This window comes from Accipiter gentilis, chromosome 9, assembly GCF_929443795.1.
Source record: "Accipiter gentilis chromosome 9, bAccGen1.1, whole genome shotgun sequence".
NCBI lineage: Eukaryota > Metazoa > Chordata > Aves > Accipitriformes > Accipitridae > Astur > Astur gentilis.
Genome location: NC_064888.1, coordinates 42499207 through 42524206, shown reverse-complemented (window position 1 = coordinate 42524206; position 25000 = coordinate 42499207). Strand labels below are relative to the sequence as shown.

At 42.8% G+C, this 25000-nt stretch overlaps 1 protein-coding gene across 1 annotated transcript in view; it reads right to left on the bottom strand.

The window, feature by feature from the left end:
• The window catches only part of MGMT (O-6-methylguanine-DNA methyltransferase), a 167790-nt gene that overhangs the window by 67894 nt on the left and 74896 nt on the right, over positions 1 to 25000 (bottom strand). The window contains exon 5 of the mRNA XM_049809904.1: positions 1801 to 1839. Within this exon, the coding sequence (XP_049665861.1) occupies positions 1801 to 1839 (39 nt within the window). The remainder of the gene's footprint in view (positions 1 to 1800; positions 1840 to 25000) is intronic.

Genomic DNA, 25000 nt, shown 5'->3' with positions numbered 1-25000 from the left:
TTTTCACCAACAGAAACACCAGCAGAAGCTGGGAGAGCTGCTGTGAGATGCACCCGCTCAGCCTGTCAACAAAGGATGGAGTAGGGTTTGTTTTTTTTTTTTTAGGTTTTTTTTGGCATGGGTTCTTTAACAGACAGCCCTGAAATAAAATAAAAAGGCTGCCAGAGTCACCACCAGCCACCACGCTGTGTTTCGTCCCCCTCGCTCCGTACATCTCCGCACACTTCCCCGCACCAGCGGCACGCTGTCCGCTCCCTTTTAAGACAAAATTTTAAGTCCTATGGAAAACAAACTGTTTACCTGGCATTAATTAGAGCAAATAAGATAAAGCAGTCAGCTAGTGAGGTTCCTTCATTTTATCTTTGCTCTTGTTTGACTGTTGACAATCTTTGTGGGGTTATTTGGTCTGCCTATTGCAAAATAAATCATATTTGAAGTTATCACTTCTAGTTCAGGTTTAATTTGCTGGACTTCATTTAGGAAAAAAACCACGTGTTTTCTCCCTCAAACATTTGCAATGCAATAATTAACAGGATGCCAATATTTCAGTCCTAATGACTATCTAATCTTACTGGTGCATGTATGGAGTATTTTAATATTTCATAATGTTTTATTTCAATTGCACTGGAGTGAAGCTGCAGTCGAGTTTATCCACAGATTAAATTGTTTTAAATCACTGAAGTAAAAATATTACTTCATTTCTCTGTCTTTTCTTGACAATGCAAAATTAAAAGAGTCACTCATTTTTAAAGATCTGTGGGGAAAAAATGTTCTCTCCTGTTTTGCTTCGTAATGCAGTATCTCGGCTGAGTCCCCCGTGTTCCCAACAGCAGCTCTCGCTCCGCTGTTAAAGCGGAGATGATCCCATGGCAGGTTTTTACCCCTCAAGGACCAGTTCCCTACTTCACCCCCGAGCAGAGGTGAGTAAACCTGGTGTAAATACCCCAAAGGCACTGCTGGAGGTCTGTCACCCCAGTGACACCGCGCCAAGACCAGCGGTGCAGAGGCTTTGGCTGGGATTCCCCCCCCCCCCCCCCCCCCCCCCAGCCAAATTAAGGGCAGGAGATGCGGCTGTGGCACACGTAGCTGCGACGGCACAGCCCTACCTGAGCACTGAAAGCATCTTAAAAGGATGTTTCTTTTACGTGCTAAGGAAAACCCTTTGACGCCAGGGATGTATAGGAGCCCTAACTCCCCTTCTTCCAAATCTTTAGGCTGCAAGGACAGAGACCTGAGAGCACAGTTCAATGACAAACATGGTTTTAAATGTTTACGTTTAAAAAACCTGCAGAACAATAAACCTAGCTGCTTTCTGTAGGTTCCTCCAACACATAACAGAACCGTACTGACAATTTCTTAACTGCATGGCAACAAACCTTTGTACCCATTAATTTCAAGTTCTGAGATATCTGTTCCGTATGAAAAAACATGTTACTGCATAATAAAGCTTGTTACTAAAAGTATTTAATATTCATAATGTTTTAGTAAGTAGCAAATTCTCATTAAAACAAGCGTGGTGCTTGCACCACTGATTTCCATGAGTCTTCACTTAGCAAGAACAATGCACAGCAATACTACCGCAACGTCTTTGTTCGCAGTAAGAATACACTCTTGCTAGGGTACTTATCGTGATAAAAGCATTGTTTGTGTTCTGGCAGCAATGCCACTCCACATATTTTGTGTAGCGCACAAAATAACATTATAATGGAAATCCAATTTAATTATTTAAGCACATACACACACACACAAACACTCACGTACACACACCGCCTTGTGCCAGACAGCATCAGACTAACTAACCTACAGCACTGGACATGCCGGGGCAAGACACAAGTTTTGCTGCAAAACAGGAGAGGAAACTGTTTTTAGAGAGCAATACTGGCAACGTTTCACTAAAATATTTATGAGCTTTGTTTATGGTAAAGTCTAAATAAAAATTGACATGAATAGCATACGGGACAGACTACTAAATAGAAATCTTCCTCTGTCCTGGTACCTTTTTTTCTTGAAGTTTCTGAAGACAACCAGACTGCAACACCACGGTCTAACCGCAATAATGCATCAGCTACAACATCACTCTCGAGATGTCTCCAAAAAGTACTCCCAGGAGCAGGCACCAGCGAGCTGCTCACACGAGCTGCCCTCCCCAGGAGACCCAGAGGACAACTGCTCCATGGGCAACATCCCCATCAGTGGGACCGCTACAGACCCGATTAAGTATACCTCCAGTCTGCTTCCAAGGGCAAATGATAATGATAACGCTAAGGGTTGCAAGACACAGATGCTGATCACCTGAGGGGATCCACAGCTGCACATGGGCAGAAGGGCATGACCACCCCAACTTGAAAAACCAGACTCAAATTTTTCAAGCCTCGATGGGTACCTTAGACAACCAAGACTGTCAGAATATATAGTAAGCTTTCAGCAGTAAAAATAGTTAAGAACATTTCTACCAGCAAAACCACAGGATTTCGCATTACATGTTGACTGCATAAAATCATTAAATTTAATTTATACCAATCAGCCCGAGGTGAAGGTGCATGAAATTAACTTGATGCAGTACATTCTGTATTTTATTATGCAATGTACTTTAAAAGCTGTACTAACATAATCTGTGTAGTTGTCAGAAGTGAGCCAACTCCCTGAATTAAGATTAAAAAAATTTGTTTATTTCTATACACGTACACATTTGCACATCGAACTCCCTCAACCATTCATGTTGCATGAAATAATCCATCAATTGGTACTGATCATAATAGTTAAACCTTCCCAAACAGCAAACATAATTATCATAACTACACCTTATTGATGCCCCAGTACTTTACACTGAAACCAGTCTCAAAATCCGAATTGGTGGTGTAACAGTTCGTTACAATAGGATAAAGCAGTGAAGAGTTAGTGACCGTCACTGACAGCTCATGGAGCACAGATGAGATCCCAGAGGATCTGCAAAGACGGGGGAAAAGGGAGACAGGAAGAAATTATAGACTAGTCAAACTTTGGTATTGGGAGAGATAATGGAGCAAATTATTAAAATATTTATAAGCATCTCAGGTTCATAAGGTTATAAACCACCAAACAAATCTAATCTTTTTCTTTGACAAGGTAATTGGCCTCATGGATAAGGGGGATAGCAATAGGGGAAATATATACTGACTTTATCAAGATTTTATATACCTTGGCTGATGACATTCTCATAAAAAAAAGAGGGAAATACAGTCAACATTAACAGAGTCTAAGGTGGATGCCAAGAAAAGTTTTAAAAAATTTAAGCAGAAGTATTTACTGCACGGTTACAAGGGAAACAGAAACCTCTGCGTGAAACGGTATTTTGCAGTAATATAAGCTAAAAGTCCCAGTTTATGTGTTTTAACTGCCAGTAAGATGTAGCTGAATATACTGGCTACTCCAAATACCAGTTCGCAAACTGTGATGGCATTATACCTCTAGATTCTGCAATGCTTAGTTACGCCTGAATTGATTAGAGAGTATACTTAAAAATCCAATGCACACCAAGCTGGGATATGGTCCAGGCAGCTTATGTGAAAGAATCAGAAATCAAAATTATTTTGACGACTTAAAAGAAATAGTCCAAACCATCAAGATAGGAGAGTCACAATCAAGTGCAGAATGCAACAACTAGAACAGAAATGTCAATTAGACACACAGAAAAGTAGTTCAGAGAGTCCCTTCCAACCTCAACTCTTCTGTGATTTTTGTTGTTTTGTAAGATTTGTACTTTTTAACGATTAGGTAGGATATGGACATGATAAAAACGACGGTATCACAGAATCATGAGAGATCATGATGATAAAGAAAAGCAGTATCTGCAAGATTAAATACTTGTCTCACGGATAGGACAGCAATATACCCAGACTTTAGCAAACCTGGTTATTAAAATTTTCTCACAACAGTCTTAAAATCTAGGCAAATATGATCTATATAAGCACTGCGTAAGACAGATACCAAAAAGGTTAAAGGAATAAGGTATCAGCAGTCATTGCACACCAGGCCACCTCCGATGAGACACTTCCTGAAATACTGCATTTCACTTTGCATCAAAAAAATCGGAAGACAAATTCCTGAAGCCATAATTAAAACCATAATTAAAACAGTATTTCAGAAGAGTTCAGTTCTAGAGGAAATGTTAAAGTTACGCACTAAGAAGCAAAGAGATGCGGTACAACTATGTAAAGCAAGTATCTGAAGGTTGTGACCAATGTGATGAATAGAGACCAATCGACACTGTGAAAGGAATACATGTAGGTAAAATGGGCTAAAACTAAAACCAGGGATTGAGACAAAGTATTTTATAATGGAAGACAACTTTACAATGAGATCTACTCTATACTGGTGTTAGGTTTCTTTGCAAACTCGAGACTTCTGAAATTATGTGCTTAGACTACTGAAGTTGAAATGATGCCATATGTAGTTTCTTGGGAGAGAACAATGAACAGACTGAGTTTGCATTTGGAAGAAGCTAAATGTGAAACCACTCTCAGTTCTTACAGTAGTACTCGCCGTGAGTTAAGCCAGGTTACTGTGAAACTATCTCCTTGTACAGATGAGCACGATTTAGAAGAGAGAAGTTTCTTTAGGCCCGGAAGAAACAACAATAATTTGTGAGCAAAATGCTGCAGTTTTGGTCATGCAAATTAAAGTATTCAACTCCAATCAACGTTCAATGGGCAGCCAGTGGTGCACTGCCATGGCGTTATCTTCAGCGCTCTACGCATGTCGCAAAAGGGCTGGCCACTTGCCTTTGAGTCACACCTCTCCAAATCAACGTCTATAACTCTGCAATAATAAACTGGTATTTAAAGGTTTGCACAGCCATTGTCCAGCTATCGTTACCCGCCCCTGAACCCATTTACTGAACTAGCGGTAAAGGGCAGAAAATGTTCTTTGAGGCTGAGACTGGACAACCGATGGAAGAAGGGCGATGGTCTGGTACCTGCCTGCAGCCAGCAAGTACAGCCTTGGAGGGAAAATGCCCCTCAGCTTCAGCACAAACTCCTCCTCTGAAATGCCTTGAATAGATTGCAACCCTTCTACTCCTACCTGATCACAGCAGAATTTTAGGAAAAAATAGTGTTCCAGTATTATTGAAATGAGGAATGGAGTTATTTTCCTTTTTTTTAGCATCTGCACCTATTAATTATTAGTCTGCCATCAATTCTGCCTATTGTTTCTGAAGAAGTTTTCAACATTTTAGTAATATCGGTCCCTAATTTTTTTTTCCAAAAGGAGGTGAGAGCTCCTCCATAAAAATTGAGCCCACTGAAAAGATGCTTGTTTTTCTAGTTAGCTCTAAAGATCTCTGGTGGTCCGTGGACCTGAAAAAGTCTACGCATCACGTGCAGAAAAATCACTGAGCTCCTACAGATAGATTCTTTATAGGTCAGGCCTCTGGAGGCAGCATCCTTGGAAAGCTTGGGAAAACATTCAGGACATTAATTCTTTTCATCTGTGGAAATCCATTTTGGCGGGCTCTGAAATGCATCCATGACCCAACTTGCAGTGGTGGCTTCCACGCCACAACGTCTCTCAGTAGTGCTGCCACCAGTGCAGCGCATCGGTGGCAGCAACAACGGGTCATTGGCAATACAGAGGATGTTCTCAAACACCGCGTTTTCTAGTCCTGGCGAGAGCAGGTCACGGTGACCATCACACCAACAGCTTGGTGACACAAGCAGTCCCCCTGCTAACATCGCTTATGACGGTGACAGGACGTTAAGCCAAAAACCCCAACTCGCCAAGGCTGAAGAGGTGTCCGTTTCCACTTCACCTGAAAGTATACAGTGTGTCCTCACAACAGTAAGTCTTTTTTCCTGGTAAGACAAATTCAGTGTTAGAGAGGACACCTCTCGGTGGGCCTGTGGTTAGGTCAGGGACTAGCCAGGAGTCAGACAAGGGAACAGTTTTGGAATATTTGCCAACTGTATCCATTTTGATTCATTCAAAATTGAACTTGTGCAATATATATCAGAAATACTGCCCAATATAGTATATTCAATATACTCTTGAAACCGCTCAGACGGAAAGAAATCAATGGCATTACTCTTCAGTGACAAAGGACTTTGTTCCAAACTAATTAGCAGTAACTAAAAAAATAATCATACCTTAAATCCCATAATGTTGTTATTTCCCGCAGCATTATTGCACTAAGCAGGTATAGCGAGGAGAAGAAAAAGCCATTTTTAATTAAAAGTCTCAACTTTCCTCCCATGCTTTTGGCCCAGGAGGAGGCGAGGTTCAGGCAGGGCCCTGTGCTGTCAATGCAGAGACTTTTGAAAGTGCGGTGAAGTGGGAGCCTTGTCCTCACCGCATACGGTAAGTGTCAGCAGGATGGGAGGGTCTTCAAATAACATAAGCAAGCAGTGTACCCCAGAGGTGATAAATATTCAAGGTCTTTCCCTCCTGCAAGCCAGCTCTCTGCTTCAGATGTACAAAGCACTGCCAGCCCTGATAATGGCGTGGACGAAACCCCGGGCTCCTGCTGCCTACAAAGGAGAAAGTGATAAATAGTCACGTACCCACAGCATCCGTGCCCTGAGACGCATGAGTCAACAGGAAAACCTTCATATTTGAATGCCTCAGAGTTCAATACTGACCACACTGGTATACCCAGATGAAATAAACTGGATAACAGTTCCATATGCACTAGACTGGTATGAGTGATCGGAAGTGAAGGCTACTGTTAAGCTGAAGGCTGCCAGGACATCGTGAGGTTTATGTTGTGCTTTCGTGGAAGTCACCCAAGAATGTACCGCGGCACACTTACAGTTCAGGTGATAAAGAGATATTCTTTCTTAATGCATTGACTGTTAATAATAAAAATACAAAAAGCCATTTGTAATAACATCACAAATGGATTTTAAATACTTACAGAAATGCAGAGATTAATTTTTTTCTTATTTGCTGAGATACAGTGGAGGCTTAATGGGTGTACACTGCATTTCTAAAGCAAGTCCTTTTCCTTAGGTATTAAAGGGACTTTATGAATACTCTTGTGTGTACACAGACAGTGCACACAAGTGTGAAAATGTTTTTCTACTGGTACATGAATGCTACTTCTTTGCTACAGCTGTGTGGGAGCTGGTTATAGTCAACTTACCTCTGAAAAGCAATGTTTAAGTGTTGCTGCCAAATACCACTATAATAAAAAACATGCTTATTCCTGCAGTGCCTGTGCCAGAAGGGCACCGCGGGCGGTGGGGGGACCCCCACGTGCTGGGCTGTGGTCTGAGCTCTGGGTGCTCCCTCTACCCCGCGCCAGCTCTGTTCGTTAGTTAAAACAAGTCTATGCAAATCACAGGGCAGAAGAGCTCCTAAAGCTGCAGAAGGGGGGAGATGCCTCGCTACGCTTTCCTGTCCATACTGCCTGTAACCGCAGCTGACTTCTTTTTTGATAGCCAAAAAATAGAGAAAATTGCGATAACGAAGGAGGTTTGTTCCCAAGACTCCAAAATATATTCTTATTTAAAATAATTTGCACTCTGAAATGGACATCTGAGAAAAAAGACTGGCTGGCTTTAATTAAAAACTACGATGCACAAACATCAGCTTGGCCAAGAGTGGTATAAGCAGCCGCATCAACACCGATCTTACCAGGTAATGGAGTAATTCACAGGAAGACATTACGCTTCATGATAGCACTTTATTTAGTAATGGAGATCTACTGGTCTCTGCATGGATCATATTAGCTTGGCTCAGAAGCAGCTTCTCTAGTCTATCAACCATGTTTTTCCACACACCATGAAATATTTTTGCTTTACGTGGTCCACACTTGCACTTTATATTTAATACTGCACAGCCTAGTAAATCCCTGCTATAAATGTACGGGGTTTTTTACCGTGTGTTCAGAGAGGGAGAAGACAAATAAACAGTAAACCAAATGAACCTTCCTGTGCCCAATGGTTTGAGTAAAACCCAAAACAGGTAGCCCTGAAGGCAGACTGGCGCGATGGGGGGACGGCGGGCGCCTCTCCCACCTGCTGCCCGGGACGTACACCAAAGAGCTCCTCCGCGTGAGCCGTGCGGCCCTTTCGCTCCACGTTGCACAAACGCAATTTTTAAATTGCTCTCCAGAGCCGTCCCTCGTTGGCAGCTGGGACAAAAGCCCCGCAGGCCCGCGCCGGCCGGGCCCTTTCTTCGGGCTGACGGCACACCGGTGTGCCTAGGTACCCGCGGCTGGCTCCCAAGGAGATAAAAGCGCTCTAGAGCCACCCCGACAGCCATCCGGCGTGCATATAGAATTAACGATAGGTAATTAAGGCCCGTATGGATATGCTACGGCAACGACGATGCACAGAAACAGCCCATTAAACAGACAAGACGCAAACTATAGTAATGCATAATTAAGTCAATTCCTTGAATAAGAAGGTTTTTTTCATTTCACATTGCATTTCTTCCTGCTAAACAGATGGACTGCTGAAGAAAACAGTGGGCTGATTCCCTGCCCACTACCCTTGTCAGCTAAAGGAATTACACAGACTAGCAAAAACCCCATAAACCACCCAGTGACTACTAGACCTCTCTTCCCATGCTTGTGCTGGCATGAAAAACTAGGCAGTATCCGTGCCTCGTGAAATTACTGCTACCAAAACCCACATGCTCAGGAACAAAGTACAGTTACTTTAGTCCTTCCTTCTTCGCAATTTCTCATACTTTACCAACTTATACAACTGCTAGTTGAATCTGCAATAAAAGACCTACTACATTTACTGTTAAAATGCTCCTGAAACTCTGTTCAACACACGTAATGTTCTCAGGAGTTTAAACCCCACTATTTTTAACAAGAAGCCCATGCTACAGCTCAGCACTGGATGTCAGGGACAGGTTTCTGTTCGACTTTTCTAGAAGAGCTCAAGGAAAGCGCTACTCCTGTCAATAATCCTCGTTTTATCCGGGTAAGCTTTTAAGACCGCTGCAATTGTTTTCCAAACAGAGAAATGATATCACTTGGATATCAACTGACATTTAGATTTTGCAGTTAAAAAAATGTTTTCATATTTCTTCCTTTCTAGCTAGCTATTCAACATACCTATGCAGGCATAAAATACTGAAATTGCGTTAATGATAAATTTTGCCCCAGCGGGTACAGTTCTGTGATTCAGTAAGAGGGAAGGGCATTTTAATGGCCGGATTTGGTTGAGTTTTTTGATTTTTGCAAGAGTCATCGTTTTTAAAGTTATTTATTTTTCTACAGCTGTACAGGCTTTGACATCATCTTAAAAAAATAGAAAAAAGCAACAAATACCCAAAAACTCACACACAGACACAATGCTGTGCGCTAGCAATATATATATATATATTAAGAGCATTATCCGGAGCGTTTTGAAGAGGACCTAGCCGGGCTGGCGACGGTGCCAAGCGTTTCTGCTGTCATTGCGGGATCCAGCAACGTTTTCGGCTGCTGCCGTGCGGAGGCGAAGCCCCGGCATCCCCGGGGAGGCGGCAAAGGCTCTGTCACTCACACCAAACCTCCTGCCAGAAAACCCACTTAGTGGCAGCTTGAAAGGTCACCTCAGCAGCACAACTTCCATCTCCACCGAAAGCCATCTCGTAAGGCTTTACAAATATTTGGAGTCTGATTCTCCAAATATGATTTGTCAAAACAACACAGTATAACAGCAACGCGCCCAAAGAAAGCCCCTCTATAAATAGCCTACCAGGGAAAAAAATGTTTACTTTATTTGCTGCATGTGAGAGGGAGGTAAAACCTAAACAAACTTTCAACACCAGCTGAGTTTACATATTTAAACTTCAACGGTGCCAAAGTTGCAGCCTAACTGGCACCGAAAAACCTAACAAAAAAAGTCATATATTGACAAAACACACAGTCATAATAAAACCACATCCAGTTAATAACTTTGAGAACTAATGTTAACTCCTAGCACAATAGAAAAGTCTCCTTAAACACAATAAAGCAGTGATATAATTTACTCTTAGCTCCTTTTCAAAACATTACTCTCTGCCCACAATCACATTCAGATTACAAAATTCCTTTTGTAGTTTTCTCCTAGCTGTGGGAATAAAATAAACCACTTAGATGACAGTAAAGTGTCTGTAAAATATATAACAGCAATAACTCCTGGTGGAAATGCGGCAGACATTTATACAAGAGCCGAAGTGTGGAGCATTGTAAAAAAGGCTAACGCCAAGGAAGGGCGTTTCTTTTGAGAGACCTCTTCTGGAAGAGGTCCTGGGGAAGCCTCGTGCTGCAACCTCCTGCCCCAGCCCTACCCGGGACCCAACACGAGGCGTCACAGGCCGGGGAGAGCCTGCGCAGCCCCGTGCCACCAGCACGCGAGCTGGCTTAAAAAGAGAGCGAGCATCCCTGCGCCTCGGCAGCTTGGGAGCAGGGGCAGGGAGCCGCTCTCCTGGGGCGAGGAAAGGCAGGACTCAACAGCAGCTAGCAATAACCTGCCTTAATTAAAGGCCATTTATTTCCACACTGTTTCAGTTGCATAACCTGCATATGTATCAAGTAATATCATAAGGAATGTTATTTATCAGATGCCATACCCATCACGCCTAAGTAACTGATGTGGTTAAACTTCCGACGTGGCAGGAAGGCTGCTTAGCAGTTTACCCAACAAAGCCTTGATTACTTTTTCCACTAATTTAAAAGATCTCTAAAGGAGGCTGCATCAAGGTGGTCATCACGACCACGACTACATGGAAAGATAGGCTGAGACCATATAAAAATGTGAACAACAATTTCGTCTGTGCAAGTCCTGCTTGTCCTCAGTCCTCTCCTGTCCTTTACATAAGCAGCCAAGGAGGAACAGAGAAGGCAATGTCTCCCCAGGCTCCACTTCTGAAAGTTATTTCACAGCAGAATTAATCGGGGCAAGGAGCTGGCAAAAGCAGCTTTTGTCCAGATTTCTCTGCCACCTAGAACCCCAGCTTAGCGCACAAAATCAAAACAGAACTGCTTCCCATAGAGCAAAGGGAGACTGCTTATTTTATGTTCAGTGGTTACACCGGCGTTGGAGGGATGGATCCGGACCGAAGCCCGAAGCAGCATTTCCCCCAGGCAGATCCTCCCCTGCCTGCAGCCCACCAACGGGGCACGCGAAACCACCTTACTCGCTCCCACCACCAGCAACATCTGTCTGCAGCTGGAGACCACGCTCAAACCCTGCTCACAGGCTTCGCTGCAGCAACACGGATTAGTAGGGTCTTTCTGTGATCGGAGAACAAATGCATTAATTTGGATGTATAAGAAGTTACATAAAATTTGAGGTCGACCAATGTAAATCAAATGCCCTAATGAATGAAGCCCTGGACGGCCACATTATTATGTGCGTTATGGGGAATGTACCCTTTTAGCATCAGTCACTGGCTACATCTTTTCAATCTGTTTAAATACGTTCTCATGGAATTTAACCAATTGCTTAATTCCTTGATGAAAGGAATTAAGCTTCCAGATCAAAATCTACACTTTTAAAGCTGAAAAAAGGGTTGTATCTGCTACTGCAAAGCACACCTTCCTGCAAAATCAACGGCCTTCGCTTTTGTTTAGGGCTGTTCTTGTTGGTTTGTTTTTGAGAGCATTTGCAAACAACATCTATTTCAACATGAAATCCACAGGGTCAATGGAAAACATGTCAAAATATTTTTAATATGAAATATTGAAACTATTTTACTACGAAATTTTATCACTCTGGGCAGGAGGACATGCAGGGCTTTGGCACATGCTACAGTCCTCATCCATGGCATCAGGCTGGCACAAAACGTGACATCTTTCTGATAGCATCGCTGGGCTCAAACCTATGGATCACACCTCTCCTGTCCTCAGCTGGTTCACAACTGACCGCCAGTAAAAGCAAGCATACGTGCGTACCAGCCCTAGGAGATAAGGCTGGCACAGACAAGTCTCAAGTAACTCAAAAGGACTGAAATAGCGTGAGTTATTCTGCTAACCTTGATGAAATATGGTTTGTTAAACTTCTTTTTTGCATTTCTAAGTTCGGAAAAAACATCTGTTGTAAAATTGTTCAAGAATAAAATAGTTTAAGTTCTATGAAAAAGTGAATTTTACTCACAGCAATTACCAGAGCAAACCCAACATTCACCTGCAAGAACTGGTCATGGACACTCAAAATGCTGGTTCCTTTCGATCACTAGAAGCAAGTGGTTAAGTAGTAGAGCCTTCATCCTCATCATACCACTTTGTGCCAACAGGATATGAAATCTTTGATGGCAACAGATACAGAAAGCCAGAAGGATCTCTATTGTTCTGCTTTTTTAAAAAAGTAAATCTTAAGTCAATTTCCAAGAAAAACCCAAGAACGTATTCCATGCTCAAAATTATTTGCCAAACTTGACAAGTTTATGAATACTTCTAGTTGACTTGACATTTTGCAATGAATAAAGTATTTGAGCAAATTGTTTGTCAGAATCTAATTACTTCTTTGTGTATTTGTACACAAGTCTTTGAATTCAAATGAGAAGTTATTATTAGGTTTACTGTCTAGGATCAGTTGACATTATAAAAAGGTAAAAATCCCCCAAAACACAAACACCCATGGGGGTTGAGAGCACACGCAGATTTAGTTCAGCTGAGAAGAAACTGCTTTAGTTTCAGAAGAAACAGAAATTAACTTCAGATCCCTCCTGGAGGGCGTTGGGCCGGTAGCTTCTTTGACTTTGTGAAAGATTGGCATGAATGCACATATGTGTACGAGCGTTAATGCTTTCTATTAAGTCAAAAGGTTATTTTAATTGAATATACACATATTCTATATATAGCCAGTCTGGTAAACACATTTTCAATAGCAGCTATTCAAGAATAGAAGACATACCATAGACTTCTTACAATGGACATACACATCCTTGTACCGGCCCTCAGCAAATACCGGAACATAACACAGAAAAAGCATTTCTTTGGGTCAATCCTATCCACCGTCCTGCTGCGAAACCAACCAAATACACAGCAGTGTAACGCTGCCTTTACTAATAAGGCTATTAAGAATGACAATTTGTAATAACTCTCCATGGCTAAAAAGGTTTGCGAGCAGAGACGTGGGAAAGGCAGCTGTTCCTAAGCCAATGTCAAAATACCCCTCGGAGCCGCAGTGTTTTTCCCCAGCCCGTTGATAACCGCACCTGAACGGCAGCGAGGGGCAGCAGGGGCTGGGCAGGACCCGTCTGCAGGGGCAGGGGCAGCAATCCCAGGTGCAATTCCAGTGAACGGGAATTGGAGCTGCGGATGCAATCCGAATAGCGCTGGGTACGAAGGGACCCCGAGGAGCCGTAAGTCTGGCAGCCAAATGTAAATACTGGGGGAGTAACTTCAGCCCCTGTAGACTTTACACCTTCCAAACGTTCTACCACAAGTTCTCCATGGCCAAGAAACACCGTTAGGCTTTTCGGATATAATGACGCCTTACAACAAAAGCAACGCCTGGCAAAAGAAATGAAGGAAGCTGTTGGTAGGAAACAATACAGCCACAATTCACTAATTAAAGCAAAGGATGACAGACATTTTTAAGTAGAGCACAATTAGTCACCTCATAATTTTCAATGTATACGTTTTACAATCTGCAAAAATAATTTTCTTTAACATTTTCTGCACGTTATTTTCAAAGTTGTTTTACTGCATATAAAACCATCACGCCTTGGAACCACACATAGGCTTTCTGCATAAAATATCACCTTATCTCTGTATAAGCAAACTATTTTAACTCCCTAGAGCTATTTAGCTAACCACTTGCTGTGACCTCTGAATTCTTATCCTGAATTATATTTTTATGTGCTATATAAAGGTACTGTTATGTTACTGTTTTTATTCCAGGTGCCAAAAAGGACAAGTTTATTGCCAACTGCTCGCTCTGTGTCTTTTTTTTTTTTTTTTAAAGACTTAACTGACCCAGCAGTCTAATTTGTTTTTAATTCACACATGAATGGCTTATGAAGAAAATCACATCTAGTATGAACAAAAAAAAAATAAACAAATCAGTAATATTTGGAGAAAAAAAAAAATCAACAGCCAAAAGCGTCACCCTACTGGCATGACTGAAAAGCACTGTACCAGCACAGAGAAGTGCTCTTCTTGGCGTTCTGTTTCCTTAACACGTTGTTTGTATTTACTACCAAGACGGCTGTCAGAGCACGGTGCCTCGGAGATGCCCGTCGCGGGGGTCCTGTTGCACGGACAGAGACGCCGGCTTCTGAATGCTTAACATTAGAAAACAATCTACTTGAATGCAACTAGGAGTTGTGCTGAAACCACGGTAAACCCAAATTCTCTGCCAAGCTCACCCAACTACTATTGAACCTTAACCCTGACAATACACAGAGAAAGTTTTTTTTTGTCTAGCAACCACAGAGACGGCATGAAAAAAAAAAAAAAAAAAAAGACAGCTTACCAAGCAGTAGACCTCTATGCTATGAACATTATAATACTAAAATCCCAGCAATGATAGCACATATATTTGTAAGAAAACATAAATTGGGGCAGCGTGGTCCTACAGTCAGCAGTGGTCTGCTGAGATGGTGTTATAGGAGAAAAACTGCCACTGCCAGGAAGCTTGTGCAGCCCAGAGAAAGTCATCTCTCTGTGTAATCACCGACGTCTTCATGGCTTTCCTTAAGTCAACAGAATGAAGATCATTACCCTTGTCATTACTAGCATTAGGACAAAAAGGAGATATTGTTGGCTGCTGAATTAGGCATAAACCTGAATAATCTTTCAGGAGAAATTCCAGCTGCCTTTATCAGCAGGAAATATATCGCACTCCCAAAGTGAATAAAAGGAAGGAACACGTCAGACTGGCAAAAGCCACAGCGGTACGGCCACAGCAAGACATTGCTCGTGATGCTCGACAGAGCTGAGGGTTACCCCGAGAGGCGGCGGGGAGGCGGGGGCTGCGGGATGGGGGAAGGTGCTGCTCTCCCCAATGCGCTCCGGTCCTTGAGAGCGCACGGCTGCTCCTACATGGCAACGTACGCTACTTCGGTGAGAACAGCAGAAATGGCGAGAGCCGCTACTAGCGAGGTCTGATTTACCCACGCCGGCTGCACACATGCTCCAAATGCAAATACTGTATTTTGGAATTGAAAATTTAAAGCTAAGACGAAGAACAGAGAACTGAAACCTTAATTTTCAGCAAAAGACTGTACTTTACTCTGATTAAAAGGATGGCTAAGCCAGCTCAGAGAATTATGCACAAACTTACAGGGCCTCTGGTCCAAAGAAGCAATGCAGTTAACCAAACAGCACTGCACTGGATAGAAATGATCATATTTCATTAACAGTTGGGGAAAACCTACCTTTTTTGTACAGGCTAAACTAGACATTTATCAATATTACAAGACAGGACCCTCTCCTGCTCACAGAGCCAGCTTCTCCCTGAATAACCTGCACTGCCCAAAGATGAACCTCCACTATTCTTCTCCCTCAACTTAAAAAAAATAAAAATAACAAAAAAAACCCCAACCCAAACCCTAAAAGAAGACTTGTTCCTGGGAAATTTAGAACTTCCCTTTATCTTTTATGATATTGTTTTCTCCTTCTGGTAGAGAGAGCTGGTTCCTATAGTGAGGTTGCATGCTGCATCCCAACCTACCTTTTCTGCATAGCCTATATCGTGTCCATGAAGCCCTATGGCTGCAATATAGCCCACATCAGAGCTCCTCCTTATACAAACAAAATACATCCTTTCCAATGTCTTCTTGGTGTTTTGAATTGTTTTATAAATCGTAGTCTGAAAGCCAGTAGAGATGTCTTCTAGACATCCATGGTAAGAATTCCATTTTGTGAAATCCCAACCTGAAATTTCAAATTATTCTACTACTGTAGTAACAGAATAGCTTTAAATAGCCACCTGTCTCAGATACTTTTCTTCTTGCTTGTGGTAAGAATGGAAGAGATTTAGTTTCCTAAACAAAAATCTCATACAGAAAGTAGTCAAGAAAAATATCTCCTTTTTTGAGTATTTTGTCTTCTGTGACATTAAATCTTTTACGCTAGTAAACGATTTAACTCATTCCTACATAGAGGATCAAGAAAACCATAAACAAGCAGAACATCTGAACAAGGAGACAGGCCACCACAACAGACCCCAATTAACTCTATGCTGAGTAAGGAACTTTGATTTCCCCCACAGGCAAATAGAAACTATTTACACAGACAATGAAATGATCCTTCAGTTACTTAAAGGGTCTTAAAGTCCTTAAAGTGAAGTTCTTCACAAGCCAGGACCTACAAAATTTCTGAAAGACAAATCACTGAAAGAGATGAGCAAAAAACCAAGGGATGACTGCTCCACATCTGAAGCAACATCCATGAAACAATTTCTCATTTATCAATAACATACTTGTCTTTAAAGCACTTCAACTTACATCTTTCCTAAAGGATTCACAAGCTGAAATGGAAACAGAATGACGTATGGAGAGTGTTTCCCCACGTACCTCTGGGAATATCAGGAAAGGACAGAAGCACCTCAGAAAGACGACTGTACCTTCCCCTGCTGCTTTGGGCAGGTGGGGGGGAGCTTTGAAAAATGAGGGATTGTTATTTGCTCATGGCAAGAAAGAACCTTTATTCTTATGAATGACTGATTATTTAATTAATTGTGATTTAAGGGAATTAAAATGCTAGGAAGAAAGCTGGCAAGGACTTCAATGATTAAAGAGATGCCCCAGTCACAGCCACTCCAGACAAGAAACATCTTCAGTGAAAATTTCTATAAAGCAAGAGAAACCAAACTGTTATTTCCAAATTGTGTGGTTTTTACTATGGCATTCCAAAAATGCTTTCAGAACAAGAACCAGTGTAGGTCTTGAGTTTTCTTCTTCCAGAAGCTTGTGGGTCAGGACCATTACAAAAAACAGAGTTACTGCAGTTCAGTAAGTCATGTAAAATTAAATGAGATTAAGATGTCTCTAAATACAGTTACAGACAAATTTTCAAATCTGGCTCAAGTAGAAATACTGAAAAAGCCCTGACTGCCTATACTTGCAGCTGCGCAAAAAAAAATTAGTTTCTGTGGCTGAGGTATAACACAGGTCAGAAAAAAAGCCCCAAAGAGTCGTTTCCCTAAGTTGTATCATTTTTAACTTCGGACTATCCAAGTACTAATCAGTGAGCTAAAAAGGGCAAGAAGATGATGAAGAGCGTGGCTTGGCAGTGACGGGGGGAACAAAACATGCATTTTACTTCCAAGAGGCATGGTACAGAGCAGCAGCTGGGAGAAGCCAGCTGGAAACCCACAAAACCAACAGCCTTGTGCAACACCAGAGAAAGGGAACAAAAATGCAGCACCAAGACGGCAGCGAGGGAAATGAAGGCATCGCTTGGGAGACTGGGCTGGAGTGGACTGGGGCATCCGAAAAGTAATTTCTCATTATTTATTGGTGCTGCTCATCGGTACCCTGTATTGTAAGACGAGAACTATGCTGTTAGCAGGCAAGAGATCAGTACTCGGGATGCCCGCAGTCAGTAAGAGAAAGGGGAAATTCAGAGTGAGCCAGACCACCAGCGCTGATAGACTTTGGGTTTCAACGGGCTACCGGGGAGGACGCTGTCTGCTAGCTTTTCACACCTGTAATGAGAATTAATTTAAATGAAAGTGGAACTACGTATCACAACCTGTTAATGAAGGAATACAACAAGAACAGATCTTGGCTGAAGCCTATGTAACATTGCAGAAAATGTGCTTCCCACAAAAATTCTACTATCAATGCTTCCAAACAAATTAATTTGGAAATAAAAGCAGTTTCAAGGTTAGCAAGGTTCCTTTAACGCTATTTGAATAATTCGCAACATTCAATGACTTCTAGCATAACAGAGCACTTGGAATTGTCTATCACATCACACTCAGATGACCTATGGAAACACAGAAATCCATGGAACAGTAAAACATAGCCTCCTACAAGAAAATAAAAATCAAACATACTCATAGATGAAAACTAAATTTAATGTGTGTTCCTGAGGGATGGAAAACAAAACGTGAAAAGGGCTATATTGCACTGGATTGGTGGAATGAGATGCAAAACGCATATGAAAGGCTTCCATCTGAGCTGTTAAAACCGCACGCTTTGGAAACGCGGGGCTCTGCAACGAACAACACTGAGGTCTGGTGTCAATTTAAATGCACTGAACACCAGGAAAATGCCCCCAACTAAGGCTTCAAACTTGTACAGCACATTTCCACTCAACCCAACTAGATTGCCTGTCACATCTGACATGGCTTGTCAAAAGTTATCCTTCACTGCTCATGGGCAACATGGAGGGTCAAAAGACCAAATACAATGGTCCAACCCATCCCATTTTTTTTCCTTCAGAGCAGCAGATATTGAACTCAAAGATGACAAGACAGAGCAGGTTGAAGCGGCTGCCAGAGAAAGAGAAGCTGTCCAGAGCCGCTGATCTGAAGGAGAAAAACCAGCCGGTCTGTGCATGTCATGGCCGGGGCTTGGGCGCTGACAGTCTCACACAAAAGGGAGTGAAAAGCCGAGAAACTTGAAGTGGCCTTTGCAAACCATTTCAGCCGTTAAAAAGGAAAGACGCGGTCACCCGGTAATGTGAAACGCGCCACGTAAGTGATTGAAGGGGAAAAGGATGTCCTCCGTTTCGTTTATCTGCACCCATATGAACCAGGAGTGATTTTTCAGTCTCTGAAAAAAGTTGAATTTTAAGAGTAGCTTTTTCACTCATAGCGTATTTTTAGAAATAAAATCCTGAAATGAGCATTTGAAAAAAGCAACACCTTTCTAAAGCAGCTCAAAATCTTTATCAATATTTTCACCCTAGAGGTTTGCTCATTCTGACAGCAGAAGACATTAAATGATAATTTATGGAAAAGAGATTTATTAATAGCTGCAAATGTAGAAGGTGCCATAAGCCTGTTACAGTTAGTACCCTTACGCCTATTTGAATGGACAACTGCAGAGATTTTCCACAATATCAACTAGAAAAGTTGCAGTTGTGTGCTGCACTGCAAGAAATCTCGGTGCATCCATTTCCTTCAGCTGCCCGACACCCTCCTCGCATCTCCATTAGCACAGTACTGTAACCCTATCTATGTCTAGTTATATTTGTACCTGCAAGAATCCCGACTCGTTTCTTTTTTCTTTCTCCATAATAATTTGAGTTTCACGTTCTCCTAAGCGAGTGAACTTACAATTAAAAACCATTCGTGGGAAAATCTTTCCGTATGCCGAGAGAAATCCCAGAGCAAGCGTGCATCCAGTTGCCTGCCTGGGAAAACCCAACGCAGAGACGCCAGGTCCATTCACGCCTGTGTGGTTATTGGAAATATTTGCTCTGTGAAGCTACCTGGGCAGACGGCACGTCCCCCGGGGATGACGGCAGGAGGAAGGGTGCACCCAGCGAGCCCCGAAGGGACGGCCCCCTCCTCCTCGCCTCCCTCGGGAGGGCATGGTGACCACGGCCAGGATGGGTGGGAGCGGTCCACCACGCACCCGCCTGGCCCGAGGTGGGCACCATGCAGAGAAACTCCTCCCGGACACCACAGCAGAGCAGCAGCTCCCTCCGTCCCTGCGGTGGGGACCACGAAGCTCGCGGAGATCCTCAGCCCTTGGTATGCACATGAGTAACGCAGCGAATGACTACCCTGAGAAGCAGCCACAACGAGGCACAGGTTACTATCGGGGTATTTCCAACCTTAATCCTTTTTTTATGTCACCATCTTTGTGCTTTAATTACCACAAAAGCAACATCAACTTAGAGGGAATCCAGAGTTACCACAGCCAAGCAGAGAGAAAGTTCACATTTGCTGTTAGTGACAGAGCTGGCTGCAGACTACAGAGTGACATTTTTAATATCTGGGTAGCTAAAAAATATTAGTATTTGAATATGAAAGCTTGCATTTTACACCCTTCTGTAATTTAATGTTTTTCATTCTTTCTGAACTGTGTTCAGTTTTGTTGGATAACCTTTTCATCCAATGTACCATGTGCCTCACTGAATTTTAGCACCTTGTATTTATTCAAATACACTTTATTTTCTTTCAGTTTTTGTAGTGGGTTTTTTTGTTTGTTTGTTGGGGGGGTTCGGTTGTTGGTTTTTTGTTTTCTTTGGGGTTTTTTTTTAGTGGCTGCGCTCTTATGTGAAATCTTTCAGATCACTTAAATGCATATACACATGGACCTGGTGGAGCGAGTCCAGAGGAGGGCCACGAAGATGATCAGAGGGCTGGAGCACCTCTCCTATGGAGACAGGCTGAGGGAGTTGGGGTTGTTCAGCCTGGAGAAGAGAAGGCTCCGGGGAGACCTTAGAGCAGCCTGCCAGTGCCTACGGGGGGGCTACAAGAGAGATGGGGAGGGACTTTTTACAAGAGCCTGTAGGTATAGGACAAGGGGTAATGGCTTTACACTGAAAGAGGGCAGATTTAGGTTAGATGTAAGGAAGAAATTCTTCCCTGTGAGGGTGGTGAGGCACTGGGACGGGTTGCCCAGAGAAGCTGTGGCTGCCCCATCCCTGGCAGTGTTCAAGGCCAGGCTGGATGGGGCTTGGAGCAACCTGGTCTGGTGGAAGGGGTCCCTGCCCGTGGTAGGGGGTTGGAACTAGATGATCTTTAAGGTCCCTTCCAACCCAACCCATTCTATGATATGATTATGATTCTATGATATTACTATAGATATGTATGTCACCCTGTTTGCGTAAACAATCCTAATGAATGAGAAAAAGCTAGTATTTTAGACATTAAGACCTTAATCTTCAGTGAAGAAGCCAAAAAAATTTTAAAACGATCTAATTTCCTAGGCTCAGTTCCCATCTTTGCCTTTTCAAACTGTTTCTCGCCCCCACTACCCCCCGTACCTCTCCCCGGGTTAGGGGATGAGGATGCGGAGATGTCCGGCTCCTGGTGGGCTGTGGGCATCGCGTGCCACGACCTGCCCACCCCACCGGCTTCGTTTCCCTTCAACATCCTGACGCTCTTGTCGTATTCATGAGCTGCAATTTAATTCAAGTGCACTCAAGTTCCAGCAAACACAAAGAGGCCGAGAGCGCGGTGGTGTGTGCGAGGCTCCATCTGAGGAGGGGAGATGGGTAAATATCACCGCGGCGGCTGGCGTGAGAGGATAACCTGCCCACACATACGCCAGCCCAATTAGCTGAGGCAAAAAGAGCTTTTATTCCCCAAAGAGCCAAATGAAGTCTTAGCAATGCTCTCCATCATCCAGCCTGAGATGAAGCTACTGCGTGGTCCAGCACGGTCTATGCAGCAACACCAAGCACTAAAGCTACACCCACCACCCCCAAAACCAGGAAAACTGGAAGAGCAGACAACGTAGAGGATGAAAGCTTATTGCTATAGATTCAGAGTGGTTCTCTATAGCACAGAAAAACGTTGAAGGGAACAGTCTTACCTCAGAGGGCAGAAGCAGCACCACCTTTACCTGGCGTTACCAGGGCACAACTGAAAACCCACCACCAGAGAAGTGGTGTAATGGCCTTTGCCTCTTCAAAACAGCATAAAGAAGTCTTTAACATAGAAAGTCTAAAAAAAGCTGGAGAAAAGAGGAATTTCAAACTTAAAAATAGTTACTGAAAGCATATTAAACTAATCTGATTAACAGACTTTTCCCAGAACTACTTTATTATCAAATACAGCCCAACCAGTGAAAGCCTACAAGAAACTCCAGGCATTTCAAGTACGCAAATAGACGTGTCTAATGACTGACTCCATCCTTAATTTACTTGGCTTACTAAATCACTCTGATAACGCTCATTTTCAGAACTTTCTGAAAATAAAGAACACAATGAACCCCAAAGAGGAATGAGATGGATGAATGTACAATATCAAATAAGGAAAACCGTGAGTAGTCAAGAAATTAAGAGCTAAGGAAAACTTAATACGAAATTGGAGAGAACAACTGTACTCAATAAAGTTACTTCTTTAAATAGAAATAAAATTATAATTGGGTGTATAGCCTGACGCCGTAACACTTGGGGTTTTGAAGAAAACATTGTAGTCCAAAGGCTTTCAAAACCAAAACTATCTGGTTTAAGAGCAAGAGAACGTGCACTTTTATGGCGTGCGCGATTAAAAAGGCCCAGTGATTTCTGAACCAACAAAGCTTGCCTAAAACACGCGGTCCTTTAAACCCCACCGTGGCTCCCCCGTCACCTCCCACCGCCACCCAAGCCCATGCCCAAGTCGAGCAGACCACCTCTGCGAGCGCGCCATTTCCGCACGCTGCTCCAGGCTAAAGACTCGCTGTGTATATAACTAGTAAATTCAACAGCCTCTTTAACATCCCAGAACGAATTACTGACAAGTCATTTTTTGCTCCATATTGCAAGTCAATGTGGCAACCCTGTTTTTTTTCCTATTACAAACATGTACTGTACCTCGGCTCAGAGCCGTTTGGATGCTGATACAAGATTCATAATGGCTGTCAGAATCTGCAATTTTTCCTTTTGTTTTATGAGGTCAGGCAATATTACCTGCACTGATGTATTCCATTTCCCCAGCTGAAAACCTTCTCATTTGAGCACGACAGGTTGAGGGAGTCATGATTTTGCAACCTAGCATGTGAAACACAGTGTGAGGGGGCAGGTGGCTAACCCCACGTTCTCCTTTTGCTCTTGTCCACTGGCAACAGTAAATTAAACTGTCAAAAACGGAATTGTCCTGTCATCAACAAAGCTATAGCTTCACAAGTATTGCAACATCAGATATATTTCTAATTCTGCATTTCCCTGCACCTGTAATTTCATCAGGAACTCACACTGGACCATGGTAAGAAGCTGTCCAGGGGACACTGGCACCGCAAGCTCCTTGGGAGGCTTGACATGGCATTTCAGAGACAGAAATTAATGAACAATACCGGCAATTTGTTATATATAAAAAAAAAAGCGCGCTCAGCACGAGGTCCTGACCTTCTGCGTTGCTCCGCAGCCCAGAGGAGGGCAGGGATGCTAACCGGGTGCGACGCAGGGCGCGGGGCACCGCCGCGGTGCACAAGAAGCTGCAACAAAGGACCAAAATTTAAACCTATTTAATAGCATTAATTGCACATATAAAGTGGACTTGCACCTCAAAACCTCATGTCTTTTCCTTTTGGCCACTCCAGAGATTAAAAGTGCCTCCAAGAAGTTTTCTCTCCCATTGAATGGGTTTTATTCCAGCACACGTTACTTCATGAGTTGGTGGCAGAAACAATAGTTTTTGGAGAGTAAATCCAGTTCACTTCATTTCAAATTTGAAATATTCAAACCGATGTTTCCTTTTGTCATGCAATTCTCCAGGGATCATTTTAAAGGAACATGATTAACTACAACCTTCATTTCAGGATTTAAATGTGGTTTCAGTTTTTGGCTTGAAGATGACTTCTACCTTTTTTTAACCTGCTTTAGAGCTTTTTGTGTAAGTTACTAACCTCATGTGTTACACGTAAGCGCAAACAGCCCAGAGAACACGTATGCTCAGCAAAACAAATAAAACATCGTCAAAATGTTGTTTAAAAGCATACGTAACTAAGCAGACTATCCAGCGGAAGTATTACGCAAATTACGATCACTGAAGTGAACGGGAGCATCTCTTCTGATATGCTGATAAACAGGAAAAAAGGGCTTGTTGTTATTAATTCAACGTAGCAATCAAATATTGTTTTAGATTACCTCTATAAAAATTCCAAGCTTATCAATCATTAAACTGTGGACAGAAAGTTAAATTGAGATAAGAAATCATTTCACGCAGCTTAATGCAGTCAAAGTGACTCAATATTCCTTTATTAATTCTCATTTAATATCACTTTAAATTGCCGCCATTATTATCCTACGGTATACGAAAGGCTCCGTGTAATTAGTCTGTATTAAGCCCTTTTTATTTATATGGAGCCAAATAAACAAACCCACTTTAATTACCTGGGTGCCACAATATTGATCTGAGCATCAAATTTTAATACGACTTTATTTCACATTTCCATCGGCCGGGCATGATAACGGTGCTCCAGCAATAACGATTTCGCCGGCGTGGACGGCTTTTGGCAGGGGGACGGCGCTGCCCGCGCCGGCGCCCGCTCCCGCAGCCCCCGGGGCCCCGCGCCGCACGCAGCGCCCGCTCGCCCGCCGGAGAACACCGCCAATTACCGGCGGAGACAAAAGTCAACGAAGGCAGGGAATCTTCTCCCTCCCAAACCTTGTTCTCTCCCACTTCAGTACACGGTGTTAACGACATACAAATTTTGAGGTCATTAAGTATAAACAGGAATTGAAAGGAAGACAGGCGCTCTTCCAGGAGATGCCGATGTCAGCATTTCAAGTACTCTCCTAATCCCACAATGCAAGTTTCAGCATTATTGTCTCAATTTAACTTGCATTAGTACCTAGCACCTTGATTACACTGTTGGGGTGGTAATCTTCGCCTGCATATGCCATCATTACTTATGTCAAGCCTCTCGAGTTGTTATGAATACTATGTTGTTTTACGAGAGAGAGGAAATTAGTGCCAGTCCCCCAGAGTTTTGGGTGCTTAACACTGAAGCACTACACAGCCCTCTCAAATCCCACAACAAATCCTTGTTTAGTGCCACATGGAGATAAGGACTTTGCAGCAACATCCCAGCATAAATAACCCGCATCCCTCTTTATTCGCAAAATGTCAAAAAAAAATCTCCCTTCTGCAATTTTTTTTTTCCTTTCCGCCCAAAGATGGCTCAAAGTACATTTAATTGCTAAGCGTGTGGGATGTCCCGCGTTAGCGCGCCGCTCCGGCGCAACACCGAGCGCAGCAAACCCGACGTATTTTAGGATTTTCTTAAAATGCAGTTTTAGATACGTTTTTAATAAAAATGAACTTATCAAACCCGGAGGAAACACACTGTAGTAAGATGAGTCTTCCCTCAGGAGTGCAATAAAGAGAGAAATTGTTGCCTCGCACGTATCGCCCTCTCGATGTTTTTTTAAACATGATCCACTATGTTGTTGAAAAGAATTATTTTACAGTATTGTAGGGATTTTTGCATTGTCTGTTTATTCTGTTTACACAGCAAATGAAACCTCTGATATGAA